General features: G+C 38.4%; 1 protein-coding gene across 1 annotated transcript in view; it reads left to right on the forward strand.

The window, feature by feature from the left end:
• Positions 1 to 24,562, forward strand: part of LOC126260958 (tetratricopeptide repeat protein 30A) — a 176,962-nt gene that overhangs the window by 145,215 nt on the left and 7,185 nt on the right. The window contains exons 10-11 of the mRNA XM_049958474.1: positions 2,135 to 2,310; positions 2,556 to 2,651. Coding sequence (XP_049814431.1) covers positions 2,135 to 2,310; positions 2,556 to 2,651 — 272 coding nt within the window. The remainder of the gene's footprint in view (positions 1 to 2,134; positions 2,311 to 2,555; positions 2,652 to 24,562) is intronic.

The raw sequence follows: 24,562 nt of genomic DNA on the forward strand, positions 1-24,562 counted from the left end.
ATTTTTTGTTTGTTTGAATGTATATGCTGGCAATCCTGGTGCACACTAATATTCTCTATCATAGTTCTGTAGTACACTACTAGAGGGACCAAAACAAAATGGCACAGCCTATTGATAGAGTATTATGTGGAATTGGTTTTGTGCATCTGAAGCAGAAAAATGCTGCAACAATTGTTGTTGTGTTGGTGGAAGCGTTCAGCCAAAATACACCATCATATGACATTATGTTAGCAAGAAACAAACTGTCACAGGTGCATACTACCATCATATGACATTATGTTAGCAAGAAACAAACTGTCACAGGTGCATACTACCAAAATATCCTGTGCAGGTTACAGGATGCTGTCGAGATGAAGTGTTGTGAAAGGCTATACACAGAGAGATTCTTACTCTGTGATAATGCTACAGCTCACTCTGCACAGAACACAGTCACATATGTTGCTTCTTTGGTCTCTAAAATATTGCGCCACCCCTGTATGCTCCTGACTTGGCACCCAGCGACTTCTTCATATTTCTTCAGATGAAGAAACCATTGTATGGCAGGTATTTCCAGAAGTACGATGAGCTGATTTATGAAGTGAATTTTTCCTGAACAGCCAAAATATAGATTTCTACAACTAAGATCCTCACCAGTTTATCCATTGTTGGGGAAAATGTGTTGCATTAAAGAGTGAATATGTAGGAAAGGAGTACACCGTCACCAAGTTTCATGTTAAAAGGTTAATTTTTTGAAGCAACAATTAAAACTTTATGATTACCTAACGTATGAGTTTTGACATGTAAAAAGACTTAATCATGTATTGTACTAATGGTGTTGATGTTCGTATTTAGTACATCCCACACCTGTTCTGTTGAAAGTTTCCCTGCAAACTATAAAGCTTTATATTACTCTACTCTTTTCAAGAGTCACTAGATTTCATTAAATAAGTAGTTGCTTTGAATATGAAGATTTACATGTGATAAGCACTCAGCAAATAACTTGCCTCTTTGGGCTTACAGTTAATTGCTGAAAACCTTGTTTCAGTACTTTGAACTGTTTATGACATATGTGGATATCATATATAGTATTTGATCACAGTCTATATAATTTCCATTGCTTGTGTTGTACTGGCTAGAAAAGTACTGATGTTGTTATAGCAGTACTTCACAAGTAATTAACATCAACTCTTTAGTGTAAACAGTGTCATAAAAAATGCAGCAGAGGGATTGTGTTTCGGTGAAGTGTTTGTCAATGTGAAAATGTGACTTCATCATCCACATGCAATTGTGTGATTACATTTATTGATGTCTGATTGTTGTTTCCATCTGGGACACACCGTTTTTGTAATACTAACTTTTCTTTCTTTGTTATTATTTACGTTACTTTTGTACAGAATATCCTGGATTTTTTAAAAGTTTGTTACAGTGGAGACAAAGTTTCAGAGCAGCCATGACTGTGAATCAACACAAAACTGCAATCTCTCAAAATGATAGCATTACAAGTGATGAGAGTACAATGACTGACAGTTAAAAATAATAACATTTAGGTTGCAGTTTGGATTTTAATGGCTTGAATTGCATCATTAGAATGATGCGCACATAATACAATGTGTGGTGATTCAATGTGCAGTAGCAGAAATCAGTGATCAAGTGATACCCCAGTGAATAGCATCAGTCTCTTACATCTGTTTATCTGTCTTCAACAAATGTGCAGAACATTTTTTATAATAGGATATTTAACCATTATAGTAAACATTATGGGTACATAAGGCAAACACAATGTGTATTTTATTATCATATGACAACTGCAGTTTCTGAATAGATATATTTTTCAACAAGGAGAAACAATGTCCCCATATAGAGCATACTCCAGGATTGCTAGCTGCCAGGGAAAGATCAGCTTGAGCATGTGGTGATAAATGGAGACAGAGTGCACCATGCCATTGCCACAAAGTATTCTCTCTCTGTGCACAGAATGCGTTATGCATCTGTCTTCTTACTTTCAGACAGCTCTAGCAGCCGTAATTGTGTAATACAATATAAATGTATTTTACTGTTAAAATTTTAGCAATCCTTTTAATTTATATATATGCTTACATTCTTGACAGCTTTATGTGGTACATGTCTCAATATTGATTTTATAATAAACTTCCAGATTCTTAGTATCAGTGCTGTAGTACTTGCAAATTTATGTGTGTCTTATATAATGACATCTCAAAATGAAGAAGCTGAAGAATTAATGAGAAAAATTGAAAAGGAAGAAGAGCAACTATCATTTGAAGACCCTGATAAGAAGATATTTCACCTCTGCATTGTCAACCTTGTCATTGGGTATGGTTCTCTGAGTAACACTAAATAATTTAAAATCTGTAATAATATTGTTTACAATGCATATTCCTTCAGGTCTTATATTGATGAAACTGTAAATTATGTGCTAGTACAGGATTTTGTACCTGGGGTACACATATCACATATTACATATTATATCACTGTTCCCTCAAATGTAGAGTTTTGCCACCATGTTCTTGATGTCGAAGATGATTTCTGTTTAAACTTACATTATATTTTGTTTTCAGTACACTGTATTGTGCAAAAGGCAATTATGAATTTGGAATATCACGTGTAATTAAAAGTCTTGAACCTTATAACAAGAAACTTGGCACTGACACTTGGTAAGATATTGCATTTTTAATTGTACTATAAAATACCTAGTTTAGAATTTACAAATGCAGACAGGCACAATGAAAAATAATGCTAGATATATTCAGCTATTGGACTTCGTCCTTCATCAGATGTACAAAAGTCAAACACATTCACACAAGCACAATCCACACACATTTTGTTACTGTCATCTCTGGGTGCTAAGGCCTGACTGTATCTGAGGTTAGCATCAATCTTTGCTGGGGTGGGTAATGGGGGAACAGAAGAGGCTTGTGGCAGGGAGGGGGCACAGAGAGTACGATAAGGGTGGGGAAAGATGCTACTGCTGCCTGTGGGAGCATGCAATGACATGGTGGGGACATGATTGGGCTGCTAGGTGCAGCATCATGAGGTTGTACTAGTGGGGGGGGGGGGGGGGGGGGGAGGTATATAAAAGAGGTGGAGTCTTTCCCCTGTTATGTTTTTCTCCCCTCCTCCCCCCCCCCCCCCCCCCCACACACACACACAAACAAATTTTTATTCTTTCTGCAAATAGCTCCAGTGGTGTTATTTCTGACATGCACACTACCGAAAATCTTGAATATTAACTCAGGGCTAATCCAGTGCAACTTTATTATCCATGACATTCTTTTGGTCAATTAGAACACACAAGTGTAATTAGTTTAGCTGGAAACTGTGTTAATTACAAATACCAGTCATACAAAATTTCGTTATCATTGTTCATATGTAAACATATACCTGATGGCTAACTTCCTGATAAAGTAAATCAGAGGTATATACAAGTAAGTGAAGTGCCTATACAGCTAATAAAAAGAATATGTTAGCAGGTCTTGCAATCATTTAGTTTCAGAGTAATTTGCATTCTTAATTAAAACATTGTTACTGAAGTAGAATCCCGTATTTTATTAGGCTAGACAGCATAATTCAGTATCAATTATTGTTTTACCTAAACGTGCACATACAGAGAAATCTCTCTCCATTATTCAGTTAATCAGCAATGTATTAATTGTAACATGTAAAACTCCAGAAAACAATAATTTTTAGATGTAGTTCTAATTATTTAATCTTATAAAACAGAGCCTGTTGGAAACCATTTTAGTCTTTCTGTGGAAGGTTGTGAATCAAGTAAGATCTGTATCCAGAAATGCACTGCAGACAAGTTAGGACAAGTTACAACTCGTACAATGTACAGAGTTTTCTCTAAGTTTCACATCTGGGACATTGTTCTGTAATTCAATGTCTGTTTTTACTGATGGACTGTGAACCTGCAAGTAATCTCATGAACTGTGTTAATCTTCAATAATGCATTCTGCAAACTGTGATAATAATATTGGACTGTGAACTGTGTTATATCCAAAATATACTTACCATGCACAGGTGTTTGTGTTGATTTGGCTACCTACTTGGAAGAACCATGTATATTGGGGAATGTTTTAATGATTTACTTGCCACACTTTAATTACTCTGAATAAGTATTTCTGTGTTAGTTTACTGCGCTTGAACAATCATCATCGTTGTCCATCATCTGAGTGTAGTATATGACTAACTATTTATCAGTGCATGAATTATGTTAGATGAGACATAATCTGGCCATAAACCATAGATTATTCAGTATCAAAATGCAATTAAATTATTTTGACTGCAAACATGGTGTTGACCCCATTATTTAAAGTAGCCTACTTTAAACAACCACTTCGCAGCCAGATTTGATGAAGGCCCAACTACTGATGGGAAAATCACAGGTAAATAAGGTAATGGTACAGAGGAAAGGGGGAGAAGAGAAATATTGAAGGGGAAAGGACTATGCAGCTGTATTGGTGAGATATGAGGAGTTATATGTTTACTTACTTGGTTGTACGTTGAAGTTCCTCAGTGGCACATGCAGAACTGAAGTCTCATAATTTGAAATTCTTTTGTTGGTAGTCATGCAGATCAGTGATGAACACATCACAATTGAGTTGAAATTTTCATGATTCCACATATTCAAATTGGTCTCTACCACTTAAAAGTTTCTTATGTTTATAACACTTGTAAATTTAGTAAAAAAAATATACTGCTAATTTTTCATCCAAAAGAATCTCATTAAGTCGTCAAGAAAAGCACCTTTACTAATATATAACTTTACTTTACAGTTCACAGAATCCACTCTCACAGCAACAGTAACAGAAATTCAGTATTTGGTGCTAGTGCGTGTAATTGTCTGCCAAATAACAGTTCATCAAAATAATGTCCTGTTAGTCATGACAGAAAAATTAATAAGATAGTAACCCCATGCAGCCTACAAGAAACAAAGTGTGTCACTGATTTTCATTGACACAAATATCATGTTTGTTTAGTTGATTATAATTGTGAGCATGCTTTCATCGAAGTGTTAGTTTGGTGATAGTGGTACATAGACTATCAGTAGATGTTAACTGAGTTGGAGATTGACACAGCCATTGTGTTGAATGTTAACTGTGTTCTTTCATGGAGATGTGACTCCTGAGCTCTCAGGTGTGGACAGAAGATTTTTGGGAGGAAAGCAATACTTATAGACTAGTGTGATCTAGAGAATTATAATTTGTGAAACTACAGGCAGGAAATTTAATTGCATAGATTACCTGTTGGCTCCAGCAAAGATTTGGTTAAACTGAAAGATAAATAGTTGAAAAATTATAATAACTCTCAGTACAGTTTGATTAACGAGGTGTACGTCGAAATGGTGGCTTATCTGTTAATGGATAATAGTTGCCACATTTGGAATTATGTTGATTCATGCAAATTCTTAATCGAGGGCATAACTGAATAATGAAGTGTTAGCTGGTTCACAAGAAGTTGGGGCAACAAAATTATAAAGTCAAATCCTGGAATCTAACAGGCATAGTGACACAAACGGCAAAAATAATTTTGTATGTGTATGAACTTTAATTGCAATCACCTTTCAAGTTAATTGATTTTGGGAAATTGAAACAAGTTACTGGAAAGAATGAAATGCTGTCTTTCTAATGAGTGGCATCAATATTCTCAAATCTAGTGATTAGCTCATACTATTTTGACCATTACATGCCATTCTAATGAGTGCCTCTTCATTAACATGGGTTCCAGTTCAAACTAAATATAGCAATGTAACCAATGGATTGAAAACTACCACATGAATAATAAATTAATGGGAAAAATTGTATGTATAGTGTTCTGGCAACTAAAAATGTATGTAGCATGTTCAGCAACTGCGTGGTCCAGCAGTCTTGTGGTCACAGAGTGTTCGTGGCCATTCATGTGGACAGACAGCTTGTTAGCTGTCATGGCCCCGTAGAAAGCACCACAGTGCTTGCAGTTTAGTTTGTAGATCACATGACTGGTTTCATAGGTAGGCCTGTCATCGATGGGATAGTAGATGCCTGTGACTGAACTGGAGTAGCTGGTGATGGGAGGATGTATGGGGCAGGTCTTTAATGTAGGTCTATAGCAGGGATATTGGGTTTAAATAATTTTACATACATTTTATCCTCCATATTCACTCCATCTCTGTGTGGATCTCAAAACACTACTTGGCAAACTAAAATTTTATGGCATTAATGGCATGTCTCCTGCACTGTTCAAGTCTTTCATACCTTCATAACAAAACGTAGATGGTGTCAATGACTGACAGTCTCACTGGCTTGAAATTAACCTCATACTGGGGGACAATATCTCCTGGGATACCACAAGTATCAGTACTGAGCCCACTCTTGGTCTTCATGTACACACCATAAGTGAACTTCCAACCATAAATGATCTTCCAATGGCTTTAAAAGAAGAGTTAAAATGATAACACAAGCATAGTAATCAAAGGTTCAATCCTTGTAACCTTACCAGATACAGCTAGTGATCCTACATACTTGCCATGGGCAAAATCGAGAACTTCCAGAAGTCAAGAACTCTATTCTCAAGAAACCAAATGAACTTAATACACATCTGATAACTGAGAACTTCTATGAGAACAGCCAAGAACTGTTCTTTTTTCTGACCTCAAGAGCCGGCAACACAAGCTTATTCGTAACATTAAATGAGGGGTCTGGTTTTTGGATGTGCTTTTGAATACTAGAAATCATTTTTGAGAATACTGATAAATCTCAGATCACTTAAAGGTGCATCCACATGATGCCTCTTTCCTCGTGTGCAATCATTGACACAAGGGATTGATAGCAAATGCACAAAAATTAGTGGAAAGAATGCATCTATGCATGTGTTTTTTCATCTCCACAAGTTGCCTCATTGTGTAACCAGTCTGCTATGCATCACCTTCCTTGCTTGGGAGTCCGCGGTGCGTCTATTGTGATGAAAAGTTGACAGAAAAAGAAAACACAATGTGACTACTAGTAAAACAGTATCTAAATATGAGAAGTAAAAGGTGATGGCAACATTTCATTTGCAAATTTCAGGAATGGGTCACACTGAGGTTTCAGATTTTCTGCTTGGGGAACTGAAGCAATAAGGCTGGAAGTAACATTTTGTTAGCTGGCAGTCAGAGACTCATATACCAATCTGAACTATATATTTCACATTTCAAAACAAAGCATTTCAGTGATTGTTCATAAAACTGGAAGGTAGTTAAGGGAAGTTCTCAGCCATTCTGTGATGGTTAATTGATATTCCATACGTCATTCATATTTTACTTTATAAAAATTTGTTTACACAACTTCAATCAATAGAGACTGTATGTAGATTAACATCCCTCTACTCGATAAATCTGTAATGTTATAGACTGCAGAATCCATTAGGACAGAGATTGAGTTTTCCAATTTTTGGAGTTTTTTGCACCACCAATGTCCTTTATTTCAATTTCTACTAGTTTGTTGAGGGGCTTCACCCATCCCATCTTTTCTTTTGTCTAGATGTCAGGTACCTCAATTGTTGCGCTAAAGCCACAACAACATGAATATTCGTCTAAAGTTTTCATGTGCAGCTTTCATAAATTTGTAGGCTTCTTCTTTGGTTTCCTACTTTGAGACTTATCTTATTCTTTACAGTGATATGATCGAAGACTTTTTATCTAATACTTGAGCATCACATACCAAATTATTACTGAGATAATAGAAGCTGCCTTCCATATGACTTCCTTTGTCAATGACTATAAATTTCAACATCTTTGCAGTCAGCAGACATTGTTGCACACAAATCACTTTACACATAACCTCAACACACTTCACAATGAAACTCACATTGGCCTAAGTTGCCTGTCATGTGCTAAACACTACAGAGATTCCCACTGAACCCAAGAAGTGTTGTGCTTTTGCACACGGCCTTCATTTCCAGGAAATAACGATCACACAGATGTGTACGCATTGTTGCACTGTTGTGAAAGTAAGTGCACGCGCAAAGTTGAACCGAAAAAAAGGCATCATGTGGACGCACCTTAACAGTACTGCATACAGTTGTGGTAGACCTCTAATGAGTGTAATCAGTGGCCTGCAGTCACCAGTGGCATTCATGTGCGCTTCCAGGTCACCTCGCATTAACCCCTTCCCACTCATTGTAAGTTGCATCTGCACCAGCACCACCTGCAGGAACTGACAAATCGTACCTCTACACTACCTTCTGCTGCTGCTGCCCACTTACAGTCTCAGAATAGGGAACATAACATGTGAAGTGCTACATATATCAGTACTGGTCTCACTCTACACTCTAACCTACATGAATGACCGGCCAATGACTTTGAATAGTGTTTAAAAACTGTAATGTGTGGTGACAACACAAGCGTACTAATCAAACGTCCAAACTCAAACTTAGCAGACACAGCCCAAATGACAGTTGAAGAGATCTACGAGTGGTTTGCAGCTAACAATATAAGTTTTAATCTCACAAAGATTCATATTATGTGACTGACGTGCTACCACTGTAAGTGGATATTAATGAAACATTCTGTGTAAAATTCATTGGTTTAATTGAATAGCAATTTAAAATGGAGCCAATGCATACATAAATTAACCAAGATGCTCACTTCAGCAATTTTTGCTCTTAGAAGTGTCTTTCATTGTGTTGACCTGAAGTCTATAATCTTGGTTCATTTGGATACTTTCAGTCCTTGTCTTAGATTATATTAGATTAGATTAGATTTACTTTCATTCCAATTGATCCATAGTGAGGAGGTCTTCCAGGATGTGGAACATGTCAGAAAAACAACAATACATGACAAATATTTACAACTAAAACAAATAAGCTAATGTACCATTCCACGGGTCCCAAGTGGAATGATCGTCATTTTTTAATGAACACTATATGAAATTCATTTTACAAATACTAATGCACTGAATTTAAAATAAAAAAGTTTTTTTATTTATTTATAAATTAATAAACATGTAATACAACTACTATAATACTTATTTACAATGAACACATTACTGCACTGAAATGGTGCAGAAGTTAGATTGTACTTACACACACACACACACACACACACACATACACATTGTACTTACACACACACACACACACACATACACATATTTACAATGAACACATTACTGCACTGTAATTGCGCCGAAGTTATAGAGGGAAACATTCCACGTAGGAAAAATATATCTAAAAACAAAGATGATGTGACTTACCAAATGAAAGTGCTGGCAGGTCGACAGACACACAAACAAACACAAACATACACACAGAATTCAAGCTTTCGCAACAAACTGTTGCCTCGTCAGGAAAGAGGGAAAGAGAGGGAAAGACGAAAGGATTTGGGTTTTAAGGGAGAGGGTAAGGAGTCATTCCAATCCTGGGAGCGGAAAGACTTACCTTAGGGGGGAAAAGGACGGGTATACACTCGCACACACACACACACACATATATCCATCCACACATATACAGACACAAGCAGACATATACAGAGGCAAAGACAAAAGGATTTGGGTTTTAAGGGAGAGGGTAAGGAGTCATTCCAATCCCGGGAGCGGAAAGACTTACCTTAGGGGGAAAAAAGGACGGGTATACACTCGCACACACACACACATATCCATCCACACATATACAGACACAAGCAGACATATACAGAGGCAAAGAGGTTGGGCAGAGATGTCAGTCGAGGCGGAAGTGCAGAGGCAAAGATGTTGTTGAATGACAGGTGAGGTATGAGTGGCGGCAACTTGAAATTAGCGGAGGTTGAGGCCTGGTGGATAACGGGAAGAGAGGATATACTGAAGGGCAAGTTCCTATCTCCGGAGTTCGGATAGTTTGGTGTTAGTGGGTAGTCCAGATAATCCGGATGGTGTAACACTGTGCCAAGATGTGCTGGCCGTGCACCAAGGCATGTTTAGCCACAGGGTGATCCCCATTACCAACAAACACTGTCTGCCTGTGTCCGTTCATGCGAATGGACAGTTTGTTGCTGGTCATTCCCACATAGAAATCGTCACAGTGTAGGCAGGTCAGTTGGTAAATCACGTGAGTGCTTTCACACGTGGCTCTGCCTTTGATCGTGTACACCTTCCAGGCTACAGGACTGGAGTAGTTGGTGGTGGGAGGGTGCATGGGACAGGTTTTACACCGGGGGTGGTTACAAGGGTAGGAGCCAGAGGGTAGGGAAGGTGGTTTGGGGATTTCATAGGGATGAACTAACAGGTTACGAAGGTTAGGTGGACGACGGAAAGACACTCTTGGTGGAGTGGGGAGGATTTCATTAAGGATGGATCTCATTTCAGGGCAGGATTTGAGGAAGTCGTATCCCTGCTGGAGAGCCACATTCAGAGTCTGGTCCAGTCCCAGAAAGTATCCTGTCACAAGTGGGGCACTTTTGTGGTTCTTCTGTGGGAGGTTCTGGGTTTGAGGGGATGAGGAAGTGGCTCTGGTTATTTGCTTCTGTACCAGGTCGGGAGGGTAGTTGTGGGATGCGAAAGCTGTTGTTGGTGTAATGGTTCAGGGATTCCGGACTGGAGCAGATTCGTATGCCACAAAGACCTAGGCTGTAGGGAAGGGACCGTTTGATGTGGAATGGGTGGCAGCTGTCATAATGGAGGTACTGTTGCTTGTTGGTGGGTTTGATGTGGACGGACATGTGAAGCTGGCCATTGGACAGATGGAGGTCAACGTCAAGGAAAGTGGCGTGGGATTTGGAGTAGGACCAGGTGAATCTGATGGAACCAAAGGAGTTGAGGTTGAAGAGGAAATTCTGGAGTTCTTCTTCACTGTGAGTCCAGATCATGAAGATGTCATCAATAAATCTGTACCAAACTTTGGGTTGGCAGGCCTGGGTAACCAAGAAGGCTTCCTCTAAGCGACCCATGAATAGGTTGGCGTACGAGGGGGCCATCCTGGTACCCATGGCTGTTCCCTTTAATTGTTGGTATGTCTGGCCTTCAAAAGTGAAGAAGTTGTGGGTCAGGATGAAGCTGGCTAAGGTAATGAGGAAAGAGGTTTTAGGTATGGTGGCAGGTGATCGGCGTGAAAGGAAGTGCTCCATCGCAGCGAGACCCTGGACGTGCGGAATATTTGTGTATAAGGAAATGGCATCAATGGTTACAAGGATGGTTTCCGGGGGTAACAGATTGGGTGAGGATTCCAGGCGTTCGAGAAAATGGTTGGTGTCTTTGATGAAGGATGGGAGACTGCATGTAATGGGTTGAAGGTGTTGATCTACGTAGGCAGAGATACGTTCTGTGGGGGCTTGGTAACCAGCTACAATGGGGCGGCCGGGATGATTGGGTTTGTGAATTTTAGGAAGAAGGTAGAAGGTAGGGGTGCGGGGTGTCGGTGGGGTCAGGAGGTTAATGGAGTCAGGTGAAAGGTTTTGCAGGGGGCCTAAGGTTCTGAGGATTCCTTGAAGCTCCGCCTGGACATCGGGAATGGGAATACCTTGGCAAACTTTGTATGTGGTGTTGTCTGAAAGCTGACGCAGTCCCTCAACCACATACTCCCGACGATCAGGTACCATGGTCGTGGAACCCTAGTCCGCCGGAAGAATGACGATGGATCGGTCAGCCTTCAGATCACGGATAGCCTGGGCTTCAGCAGTGGTGATGTTGGGAGTAGGATTAAGGTTTTTTAAGAGGGATTGAGAGGCAAGGCTGGAAGTCAGAAATTCCTGGAAGGTTTGGAGAGGGTGATTTTGAGGAAGAGGAGGTGGGTCCCACTGTGATGGAGGACGGAACTGTTCCAGGCAGGGTTCAATTTGGATAGTGTCTTGTGGAGTTGGATCATTAGGAGTAGGATTAGGATCATTTTTCTTCGTGGCAAAGTGATATTTCCAGCAGAGAGTACGAGTGTAGGACAGTAAATCTTTGACAAGGGCTGTTTGGTTGAATTTGGGAGTGGGGCTGAAGGTGAGGCCTTTGGATAGGACAGAGGTTTCGGATTGGGAGAGAGGTTTGGAGGAAAGGTTAACTACTGAATTAGGGTGATGTGGTTCCAGATTGTGTTGATTGGAATTTTGAGGTTTTGGAGGGAGTGGAGCTGGAAGTGGGAGAGACTGAGTTTGTGTGCAATGAGAGGAGGTTGAGGTTTGCTGGAAAGGTTGTGAAGGGTGAGTGAGTTACCTTTCCGGAGGTGGGAAACCAGGAGATTGGATAGTTTTTTGCAGTGGAGGGTGGCATGCTGTTCTAATTTGCGGTTGGCCTGTAGGAGGATGTTTTGAACAGCCGGTGTGGATGTGGGAGAGGAAAGATTGAGAACTTTTATTAAGGATAGGAGTTGATGGGTGTGTTCATTGGCTGAGTTGATGTGTAGGTGACGGATTAGGTGGGTGAGGGCAATGGATTGTTCAGTTTGGAACTGGTATAGGGACTGATGGAAAGAAGGGTTGCAGCCAGAGATGGGAACTTTAAGTCTGAGGCCTTTGGGGGTAATGCCAAATGTCAGACAAGCCTGAGAAAATAGAATATGGGAGCCTAATCTGGCTAGGGCGAAGGCATGTTTGCGGAGGGAATGTAAATAAAATATATATAAAATAGAGGGAAACATTCCACGTGGGAAAAATATATCCAAAAACAAAGATGATGTGACTTACCAAACGAAAGCGCTGGCAGGTCGATAGACACACAAACAAACACAAACATACACACAAAATTCAAGCTTTCGCAACAAACTGTTGCCTCATCAGGAAAGAGGGAAGGAGAGGGAAAGACGAAAGGATGTGGATTTTAAGGGAGAGGGTAAGGAGTCATTCCAATCCCGGGAGCGGAAAGACTTACCTTAGGGGGAAAAAAGGACAGGTATACACTCGCACACACACACATATCCATCCGCACATACACAGACACAAGCCGATATATATATATATATATATATATATATATATATATATATATATATATATATATATATATATATGAGGGAAACATTCCACGTAGGAAAAATATATCTAAAAACAAAGATGATGTGACTTACCAAATGAAAGTGCTGGCAGGTCGACAGACACACACAAACAAACACAAACACAAACATGTGTGTATGTTTGTGTTTGTTTGTGTGGCTGTCGACCTGCCAGCACTTTCATTTGGTAAGTCACATCATCTTTGTATATATATATATATATAAATCAGTTTGTTTTACTGAGAAATTCATCTATGGAGTAGAAGGAGTTGGCCACCAATAAATCCTTTAGGCTTCTCTTAAACTAAATTTCATTGGTTGTTAAGCTTTTTATGGCTGCTGGCAAGTTATTGAAAATGTGTGTTCCTGAATAATGCACGCCTTTTTGTACAAGGCTAAGTGACTTTAAATCCTTGTGAAGATTATTCTTATTTCTAGTATTGATTCCATGAATTGAGCTGTTGGTTTGAAAAAGTGATATATTTTTAATGACAAATTTCATTAAGGAATAAATATATTGGGAAGCAGTAGTTAGTATCCCCAGTTCCCTAAACAGGCTTCTGCAGGATGTTCTTGTGTTCACACCACATGTAACTCTTACTGCACATTTTTGTGCCCGGAAAACTTTAGCTTGGCTTGATGAATTACCCCAAAAAATAATCCCATATGACATTATGGAATGAAAGTAAGCATAGTATGCCAGCTTTTTCATTTTTATATCCCCTATGTCTGACAAAATTCGCATTACAAACAGAGATTTGTTAAGACGCTTCAGCAGTTCTGTGGTGTGCACCTCCCAGTTGAATTTATTATCAATCTGTAATCCCAAGAATTTAACACTGTCCACTTCTTCTATCTTCTTGTCATCATATGTTAGACACCCCTTACAAGTTCTGAACTGCATGTAGTGTGTTTTTTCAAAGTTTAGTGAGAAAGAATTGGCTAGGAACCAGTGATTAATGTCCACAAATATTTTATTAGCTGATCTTTCTAAGACTACACTTGATTTGCTATTTATTGCAATGTTTGTATCATCGGCAAACAAAACAAACTTGGCATCTGGTAATGTTACTGATGAAAGGTCATTGATATACACAAGAAAAGGTAAGGGCCCCAAAATGGAACCTTGTGGGACCCCACATGTAATTAGTTCCCAGTTGGATGATGCCTGATAGCTTCTTTCCTAATAACACCCTTTGTTTCCTGCCAGAGATATAAGATTTGAACCATTTTGCAGCATTTCCTGTTACACTATAAAACTCTAATTTACTTAAAAGGATATTGTGATTTACACAGTCAAATGCCTTTGACAGATCACAAAATATACCAGTTGCCTGCAATTTTTTGTCTAATGAATTAGGCACATTTTCACTGTAAGTGTAGATAGCCTTCTCAATATCAGAACCTTTTAGAAATCCAAACTGTGACTTTGACAGTATGTTATTTGAGATAAGATGGTTATAAAGCCGACTGTACATTACTTTTTCTAAAATTTTTGAGAATGCTGGCAACAGTGAAATTGGACAGAAATTGGATGCTATTTCTTTATCTCCCTTCTTAAACAGTGGCTTAACTTCAGCATATTTCAGCCATTCAGGAAATATTCCACTGATAAATGACTGGTTACACAGATAGCTTAATATGTTACTTAGCTCAGAATCACATTCTTTAATTAACTTTGTTGACATTTCATAATACCCACTAGATGTTTTTGATTTTAAAGATTTTATGATGGACATTATTTCTGTTGGGGTAGTGAGGGTCAAATTCATATTATGGAAGTTGCTTGAAATTTCTGGTCTGAGGTATTCCATAGCAGCATCTACCGAACCTGACAACCCCATCTTTTCGGTAACAGTTATAAAATGTTTATTAAAAAGTTCTGCAACACTATACACATCTGTCACCAATGTATCATTTACTCTTAATGCTATTTGTTCCTCTTCATGTCTGGTGGTACCGGTCTCCTCCTTCACTATATCCCATATTGTCTTTATTTTGTTATCTGATATGACTATCTTCTCCTTGTAATATATTTGCTTTGACATCCGTATTACAGTCTTTAATATTTTGCAGTATTTCTTTTAATGTGCTGTAGCATCAACATCGGAACTGTTTCGGATTGACAGATACAGTTTTCTTTTTGTTTTACAAGATACCCCTATTCTTCAAGTAATCCATGGCTTCTTTGTAGACTTTGCTTTAACCTTGGTAAGTTTTGGGGGTAAACAGTGTTCGAATAAGGTAAGCACTTTATTAGCAAAAGTGTTATATTTTTCATTCATGCCATGAGCACTGTAAACATCAGTCCAGTGAATGTCTCTGAGGAGTGTCCTAAAATAATCAATTTTTGGCTTATTGATTACCCTCTTGAGCTCAGATTTAACAGATTTTATATCCTGTTCAGTATTAACATTTAACAGAAGGAACTGCATGTCATGGTCTGAGAGGCCATTGACTATTGGTTTTGTAACATAATTTTGTTCATTGGACTTTTCTATAAAGATATTATCAATGGCTGTTTGTGAGCAAGTGACTACCCTAGTGGAGAACTTTACAGTGGGAATTAAGTTGAATGATAGTGTTACTAACTCAAATAAGTTCTTATTGGAAGAGTCTTTAATGAAATGTACATTGAAATCACCAGCAACCACTATTTATTTGTTTTTGGTTGTTAAATGGGCCAGTACAGCTTCAAGGTGGTTTACAAACAGATTAAAGTTACCTGCAGGTGCTCGATATACACTTAATATTATGAAGGATTTTTTGTGAAATTCTAATTCTGTTGCACATGCTTACATATGCTGTTCTAGGCAAAATTTATGAATGTTTATGTTCTTAAATTTATGACAGTTCCTAATGAATGTTGCAACTCCTCCTTTCTCCATTTCTGATCTACAAATGTGAGATGCTAACCTAAACCCTGTAACACTTAAAAGTTCTATACCAGTGGTCACATGATGTTCAGAGAGGCAGATTATGTCAGCTGGGTTTGAAGACTCTAATTCATCTATGCAGATAGTTAATTCATTAATTTTATTTCTCAGTCCTCGAATATTTTGATGCAATAAAGATAGCTGACATTTCACATTGACTGAGTTAAAATTTGGTAGAGTTATAATATCTGCTGACTGTTGAAAATTCTTAACCAATAGCTGTTTATGCTGATGTAATAAGCTGGAATTATGTTTTTCTCAAACTTAAGGTTTGTCTCAGTTCTAATCTCTCTTAAAATTTGCTTTCTTTCTGTCCTCCCTACCCTAAAAAAGGGTCTTTTCTGAACCCTATAACCACTGGTATTTTACCACTCATGACAGTGCCTCCCCCCCTTTAACTTTCCTGCTATTTCCCCAGCCATTTTACCCTTCCCCTTCCTGTTGAGGTGAAGGCCATGCCTAGTATAATCCCACCTACTGAGAGAATCAACAGGAACCACACCAATGTGTGACCCTGCACCCGACATAAGCAGCCATTCCAGCTCCAAAGTAACTCTCTTGACAGAAGAGTTCAAATTAGGTCGGTCATGGCACCCAAGAACAGATACAAACTCAACACTAGTATGCTTCGATGCTGATGCAATCTTCGCCAGGTCACACTCTATACTGTACCCAGGATCTCTGTCAATACTATTACCTGCCCCACCCACTATAACCACGGTGTCTTCCTTAGTGAAATCTTTGCAAAGTGATCCTAAATCCTCTGTCACCTGCTCCAGACCAGCACTAGGTTTAAAAAAATTGGTGACCTGGTATTCTGATCCTAGTTCATCCTGCAAAAGTTGGCCAACACCTCTTCCATGGGAACTACCTAACAACAACACTTTCTTTCTCTTTACTGATTTCCTTACATTCTTACTTTTTAATTTGCTGCTGAAAGTTTGTTATGCCCTGTCTACACCTGCAACTGCTGGAGGCTCACCAGCTTCTAACTGAAGTAACAGGTCAAATCTATTTTCCACATTCACCATGAAGCTGTCAGACCAAGTTCTAGGCCTGTTCCTCCTGTTACCTGTTGCCACTTCCCACCTCTCTTTACCCTTCTCCCTCCTTAACCTGTCAAGATCTCCCCTGGCCTTGTCTAACTCAGCCTGAAGGGCGGCAATTTTCCCCTCCTGTTCTAGTATCTTCCTATCTCTACTACAAATCCTACAAAACCACTGATGAGTCTCATTTACTTCCCCTATTCCCATGCCACTACAGTCACCCACATGGAAAAAACTACAGCACCCATCACACCAAAGCCCTGACCTAACAATTCTGCGGCAAGTCCAGCACTTTTCACTCATGATAAACGTAATGGTTTATTAAGAATAAGTCAGTTAAATTACAGATAAACACGAAAATTCGGTTACACAAATTTGGCCTATACGCAACTGTGTGTAAACAAAAACAAAAGTGCAAAGTTTCTGAAACAACAACTTAAACTTTACGCTACTTTCCGGAAATGCTAGTTAAATAATGAAGAGGTACGCTAATTTAAATTGTTGGAGAGAGCAAGGAACAACTAAATGAAATTCTATAGATTTGCTGCAGCAGAACGTAAACAGAAAATACAACTGTATGGTCTCTTCGAGTTTTCTGCTTTATTACGTAAAGAAAAATGAAACTTTTAATGGTACACTTAAAAGGCACACTAATACACATATTTACCACGTAATCAGTACTAATCTATATGTTTTATAATCTAAAATGACTTATCTTTATGAGAACACCAAAACTCGCGCTAGTCGCCTGGCTGCAGGGCTGCCAACCTTATGAAATTATCTTCTGGGGCAGTCTACCTAAATAAATTATCTATTCAGCAAAAGTGAGTAGTGAGAATATTGTGAAAAGCAGAAACCATACATCCTCTTTAAGGAACTTAGAATTCTTACATTTACTTCCCAGGACATTTACTGCACAATGGTTTCTGTTGTTGACAATAAAAATCAGTTTCAGCTTAATTGTGGTGTACACAGTCACATTGAAAGGAACAAAAATGGTTTCCATGTAGACTTTGCCTCCTAGTTCAGGGTTTAGAGTTAGACTTTGTCTGTTTGTCTAGGTGCAAAGGTGTGCAACAAGCTCTAATCTGATGTAAAGCAAGAAATTGGGAACACAAATAACTGAAAATAAAATTAAAAGTGTGCCTCTCTAGCTACACTTCTACAAATTATGTGAATAAATAGAACCAGGGATTGAAAAGTTCTGCTAGTTACATGGCAAGTAGCAGAGTTCATCATAGGTCTGCATGACAAGTAGTAATGCTCTGGAAACAAAACTGTGTGTAATAGATGTAGGTAACTATTTAGTCTTAATACAGGGAAACATTCCACGTAGGAAAAATATATCTAAAAACAAAGATGATGTGACTTACCAAATGAAAGTGCTGGCAGGTCGACAGACACACACAAACAAACACAAACACAAACATGTGTGTATGTTTTTTTGTTTGTTTGTGTGGCTGTCGACCTGCCAGCACTTTCATTTGGTAAGTCACATCATCTTTGTATATATATATATATAAATCAGTTTGTTTTACTGAGAAATTCATCTATGGAGTAGAAGGAGTTGGCCACCAATAAATCCTTTAGGCTTCTCTTAAACTAAATTTCATTGGTTGTTAAGCTTTTTATGGCTGCTGGCAAGTTATTGAAAATGTGTGTTCCTGAATAATGCACGCCTTTTTGTACAAGGCTAAGTGACTTGAAATCCTTGTGAAGATTATTCTTATTTCTAGTATTGATTCCATGAATTGAGCTGTTGGTTTGAAAAAGTGATATATTTTTAATGACAAATTTCATTAAGGAATAAATATATTGGGAAGCAGTAGTTAGTATCCCCAGTTCCCTAAACAGGCTTCTGCAGGATGTTCTTGTGTTCACACCACATGTAACTCTTACTGCACATTTTTGTGCCCGGAAAACTTTAGCTTGGCTTGATGAATTACCCCAAAAAATAATCCCATATGACATTATGGAATGAAAGTAAGCATAGTATGCCAGCTTTTTCATTTTTATATCCCCTATGTCTGACAAAATTCGCATTACAAACAGAGATTTGTTAAGACGCTTCAGCAGTTCTGTGGTGTGCACCTCCCAGTTGAATTTATTATCAATCTGTAATCCCAAGAATTTAACACTGTCCACTTCTTCTATCTTCTTGTCATCATATGTTAGACACCCCTTACAAGTTCTGAACTGCATGTAGTGTGTTTTTTCAAAGTTTAGTGAGAAAGAATTGGCTAGGAACCAGTGATTAATGTCCACAAATATTTTATTAGCTGATCTTTCTAAGACTACACTTGATTTGCTATTTATTGCAATGTTTGTATCATCGGCAAACAAAACAAACTTGGCATCTGGTAATGTTACTGATGAAAGGTCATTGATATACACAAGAAAAGGTAATGGCCCCAAAATGGAACCTTGTGGGACCCCACATGTAATTAGTTCCCAGTTGGATGATGCCTGATAGCTTCTTTCCTAATAACACCCTTTGTTTCCTGCCAGAGATATAAGATTTGAACCATTTTGCAGCATTTCCTGTTACACTATAAAACTCTAATTTACTTAAAAGGATATTGTGATTTACACAGTCAAATGCCTTTGACAGATCACAAAATATACCAGTTGCCTGCAATTTTTTGTCTAATGAATTAGGCACATTTTCACTGTAAGTGTAGATAGCCTTCTCAATATCAGAACCTTTTAGAAATCCAAACTGTGACTTTGACAGTATGTTATTTGAGATAAGATGGTTATAAAGCCGACTGTACATTACTTTTTCTAAAATTTTTGAGAATGCTGGCAACAGTGAAATTGGACAGAAATTGGATGCTATTTCTTTATCTCCCTTCTTAAACAGTGGCTTAACTTCAGCATATTTCAGCCATTCAGGAAATATTCCACTGATAAATGACTGGTTACACAGATAGCTTAATATGTTACTTAGCTCAGAATCACATTCTTTAATTAACTTTGTTGATATTTCATAATACCCACTAGATGTTTTTGATTTTAAAGATTTTATGATGGACATTATTTCTGTTGGGGTAGTGAGGGTCAAATTCATATTATGGAAGTTGCTTGAAATTTCTGGTCTGAGGTATTCCATAGCAGCATCTACCGAACCTGACAACCCCATCTTTTCGGTAACAGTTATAAAATGTTTATTAAAAAGTTCTGCAACACTATACACATCTGTCACCAATGTATCATTTACTCTTAATGCTATTTGTTCCTCTTCATGTCTGGTGGTACCGGTCTCCTCCTTCACTATATCCTATATTGTCTTTATTTTGTTATCTGATATGACTATCTTCTCCTTGTAATATATTTGCTTTGACATCCGTATTACAGTCTTTAATATTTTGCAGTATTTCTTTTAATGTGCTGTAGCATCAACATCGGAACTGTTTCGGATTGACAGATACAGTTTTCTTTTTGTTTTACAAGATACCCCTATTCTTCAAGTAATCCATGGCTTCTTTGTAGACTTTGCTTTAACCTTGGTAAGTTTTGGGGGTAAACAGTGTTCGAATAAGGTAAGCACTTTATTAGCAAAAGTGTTATATTTTTCATTCATGCCATGAGCACTGTAAACATCAGTCCAGTGAATGTCTCTGAGGAGTGTCCTAAAATAATCAATTTTTGGCTTATTGATTACCCTCTTGAGCTCAGATTTAACAGATTTTATATCCTGTTCAGTATTAACATTTAACAGAAGGAACTGCATGTCATGGTCTGAGAGGCCATTGACTATTGGTTTTGTAACATAATTTTGTTCATTGGACTTTTCTATAAAGATATTATCAATGGCTGTTTGTGAGCAAGTGACTACCCTAGTGGAGAACTTTACAGTGGGAATTAAGTTGAATGATAGTGTTACTAACTCAAATAAGTTCTTATTGGAAGAGTCTTTAATGAAATGTACATTGAAATCACCAGCAACCACTATTTATTTGTTTTTGGTTGTTAAATGGGCCAGTACAGCTTCAAGGTGGTTTACAAACAGATTAAAGTTACCTGCAGGTGCTCGATATACACTTAATATTATGAAGGATTTTTTGTGAAATTCTAATTCTGTTGCACATGCTTACATATGCTGTTCTAGGCAAAATTTATGAATGTTTATGTTCTTAAATTTATGACAGTTCCTAATGAATGTTGCAACTCCTCCTTTCTCCATTTCTGATCTACAAATGTGAGATGCTAACCTAAACCCTGTAACACTTAAAAGTTCTATACCAGTGGTCACATGATGTTCAGAGAGGCAGATTATGTCAGCTGGGTTTGAAGACTCTAATTCATCTATGCAGATAGTTAATTCATTAATTTTATTTCTCAGTCCTCGAATATTTTGATGCAATAAAGATAGCTGACATTTCACATTGACTGAGTTAAAATTTGGTAGAGTTATAATATCTGCTGACTGTTGAAAATTCTTAACCAATAGCTGTTTATGCTGATGTAATAAGCTGGAATTATGTTTTTCTCAAACTTAAGGTTTGTCTCAGTTCTAATCTCTCTTAAAATTTGCTTTCTTTCTGTCCTCCCTACCCTAAAAAAGGGTCTTTTCTGAACCCTATAACCACTGGTATTTTACCACTCATGACAGTGCCTCCCCCCCTTTAACTTTCCTGCTATTTCCCCAGCCATTTTACCCTTCCCCTTCCTGTTGAGGTGAAGGCCATGCCTAGTATAATCCCACCTACTGAGAGAATCAACAGGAACCACACCAATGTGTGACCCTGCACCCGACATAAGCAGCCATTCCAGCTCCAAAGTAACTCTCTTGACAGAAGAGTTCAAATTAGGTCGGTCATGGCACCCAAGAACAGATACAAACTCAACACTAGTATGCTTCGATGCTGATGCAATCTTCGCCAGGTCACACTCTATACTGTACCCAGGATCTCTGTCAATACTATTACCTGCCCCACCCACTATAACCACGGTGTCTTCCTTAGTGAAATCTTTGCAAAGTGATCCTAAATCCTCTGTCACCTGCTCCAGACCAGCACTAGGTTTAAAAAAATTGGTGACCTGGTATTCTGATCATAGTTCATCCTGCAAAAGTTGGCCAACACCTCTTCCATGGGAACTACCTAACAACAACACTTTCTTTCTCTTTACTGATTTCCTTACATTCTTACTTTTTAATTTGCTGCTGAAAGTTTGTTATGCCCTGTCTACACCTGCAACTGCTTGAGGCTCACCAGCTTCTAACTGAAGTAACAGGTCAAATCTATTTTCCACATTCACCATGAAGCTGTCAGACCAAGTTCTAGGCCTGTTCCTCCTGTTACCTGTTGCCACTTCCCACCTCTCTTTACCCTTCTCCCTCCTTAACCTGTCAAGATCTCCCCTGGCCTTGTCTAACTCAGCCTGAAGGGCGGCAATTTTCCCCTCCTGTTCTAGTATCTTCCTATCTCTACTACAAATCCTACAAAACCACTGATGAGTCTCATTTACTTCCCCTATTCCCACGCCACTACAGTCACCCACATGGAAAAAACTACAGCACCCATCACACCAAAGCCCTGACCTAACAATTCTGCGGCAAGTCCAGCACTTTTCACTCATGATAAACGTAATGGTTTATTAAGAATAAGTCAGTTAAATTACAGATAAACACGAAAATTCGGTTACACAAATTTGGCCTATACGCAACTGTGTGTAAACAAAAACAAAAGTGCAAAGTTTCTGAAACAACAACTTAAACTTTACGCTACTTTCCGGAAATGCTAGTTAAATAATGAAGAGGTACGCTAATTCAAATTGTTGGAGAGAGCAAGGAACAACTAAATGAAATTCTATAGATTTGCTGCAGCAGAACATAAACAGAAAATACAACTGTATGGTCTCTTCGAGTTTTCTGCTTTATTACGTAAAGAAAAATGAAACTTTTAATGGTACACTTAAAAGGCACACTAATACACATATTTACCACGTAATCAGTACTAATCTATATGTTTTATAATCTAAAATGACTTATCTTTATGAGAACACCAAAACTCGCGCTAGTCGCCTGGCTGCAGGGCTGCCAACCTTATGAAATTATCTTCTGGGGCAGTCTACCTAAATAAATTATCTATTCAGCAAAAGTGAGTAGTGAGAATATTGTGAAAAGCAGAAAACCATACATCCTCTTTAAGGAACTTAGAATTCTTACATTTACTTCCCAGGACATTTACTGCACAATGGTTTCTGTTGTTGACAATAAAAATCAGTTTCAGCTTAATTGTGGTGTACACAGTCACATTGAAAGGCACAAAAATGGTTTCCATGTAGACTTTGCCTCCTAGTTCAGGGTTTAGAGTTAGACTTTGTCTGTTTGTCTAGGTGCAAAGGTGTGCAACAAGCTCTAATCTGATGTAAAGCAAGAAATTGGGAACACAAATAACTGAAAATAAAATTAAAAGTGTGCCTCTCTAGCTACACTTCTACAAATTATGTGAATAAATAGAACCAGGGATTAAAAAGTTCTGCTAGTTACATGGCAAGTAGCAGAGTTCATCATAGGTCTGCATGACAAGTAGTAATGCTCTGGAAACAAAACTGTGTGTAATAGATGTAGGTAACTATTTAGTCTTAATACAGGGAAACATTCCACGTAGGAAAAATATATCTAAAAACAAAGATGATGTGACTTACCAAATGAAAGTGCTGGCAGGTCGACAGACACTCAAACAAACACAAACATACACACAGAATTCAAGCTTTCGCAACAAACTGTTGCCTCATCAGGAAAGAGGGAAGGAGAGGGAAAGACGAAAGGATTTGGGTTTTAAGGGAGAGGGTAAGGAGTCATTCCAATCCCGGGAGCGGAAAGACTTACCTTAGGGGGAAAAAAGGACGGGTATACACTCGCACACACACACATATGCATCCACACATATACAGACACAAGCAGACATATATATGTCTGCTTGTGTCTGTATATGTGTGGATGGATATGTGTGTGTGTGCGAGTGTATACCCATCCTTTTTTCCCCCTAAGGTAAGTCTTTCCGCTCCCGGGATTGGAATGACTCCTTACCCTCTCCCTTAAAACCCAAATCCTTTCGTCTTTCCCTCTCCTTCCCTCTTTCCTGATGAGGCAACAGTTTGTTGCGAAAGCTTGAATTCTGTGTGTATGTTTGTGTCCGTTTGTGTGTCTGTCGACCTGCCAGCACTTTCATTTGGTAAGTCACGTCATCTTCGTTTTTAGATATATAACTATTTAGTCTGTATCAAAAGGAAATTTCTCTTGAGATAAGTAGGAGAGTGTATGTACTTTTATGTGTCAATTGGCAGTACTGATATCTCTCCTAAAGTTAAGTACTGGCTAACACTGACCCATAGTTTTGTTACTATTTACTTTGATAAATACCAGTGTAGTTAAGTAAATACACTCCTGGAAATTGAAATAAGAACACCGTGAATTCATTGTCCCAGGAAGGGGAAACTTGATTGACACATTCCTGGGGTCAATACATCACATGATCACACTGACAGAACCACAGGCACGTAGACACAGGCAACAGAGCATGCACAATGTCGGCACTAGTACAGTGTATATCCACCTTTCGCAGCAATGCAGGCTGCTATTCTCCCATGGAGACGATCGTAGAGATGCTGGATGTAGTCCTGTGGAACGGCTTGCCATGCCATTTCCACCTGGCGCCTCAGTTGGACCAGCGT

The sequence above is a fragment of the Schistocerca nitens genome, chromosome 5 (assembly GCF_023898315.1).
Source record: "Schistocerca nitens isolate TAMUIC-IGC-003100 chromosome 5, iqSchNite1.1, whole genome shotgun sequence".
NCBI classification, from domain to species: domain Eukaryota; kingdom Metazoa; phylum Arthropoda; class Insecta; order Orthoptera; family Acrididae; genus Schistocerca; species Schistocerca nitens.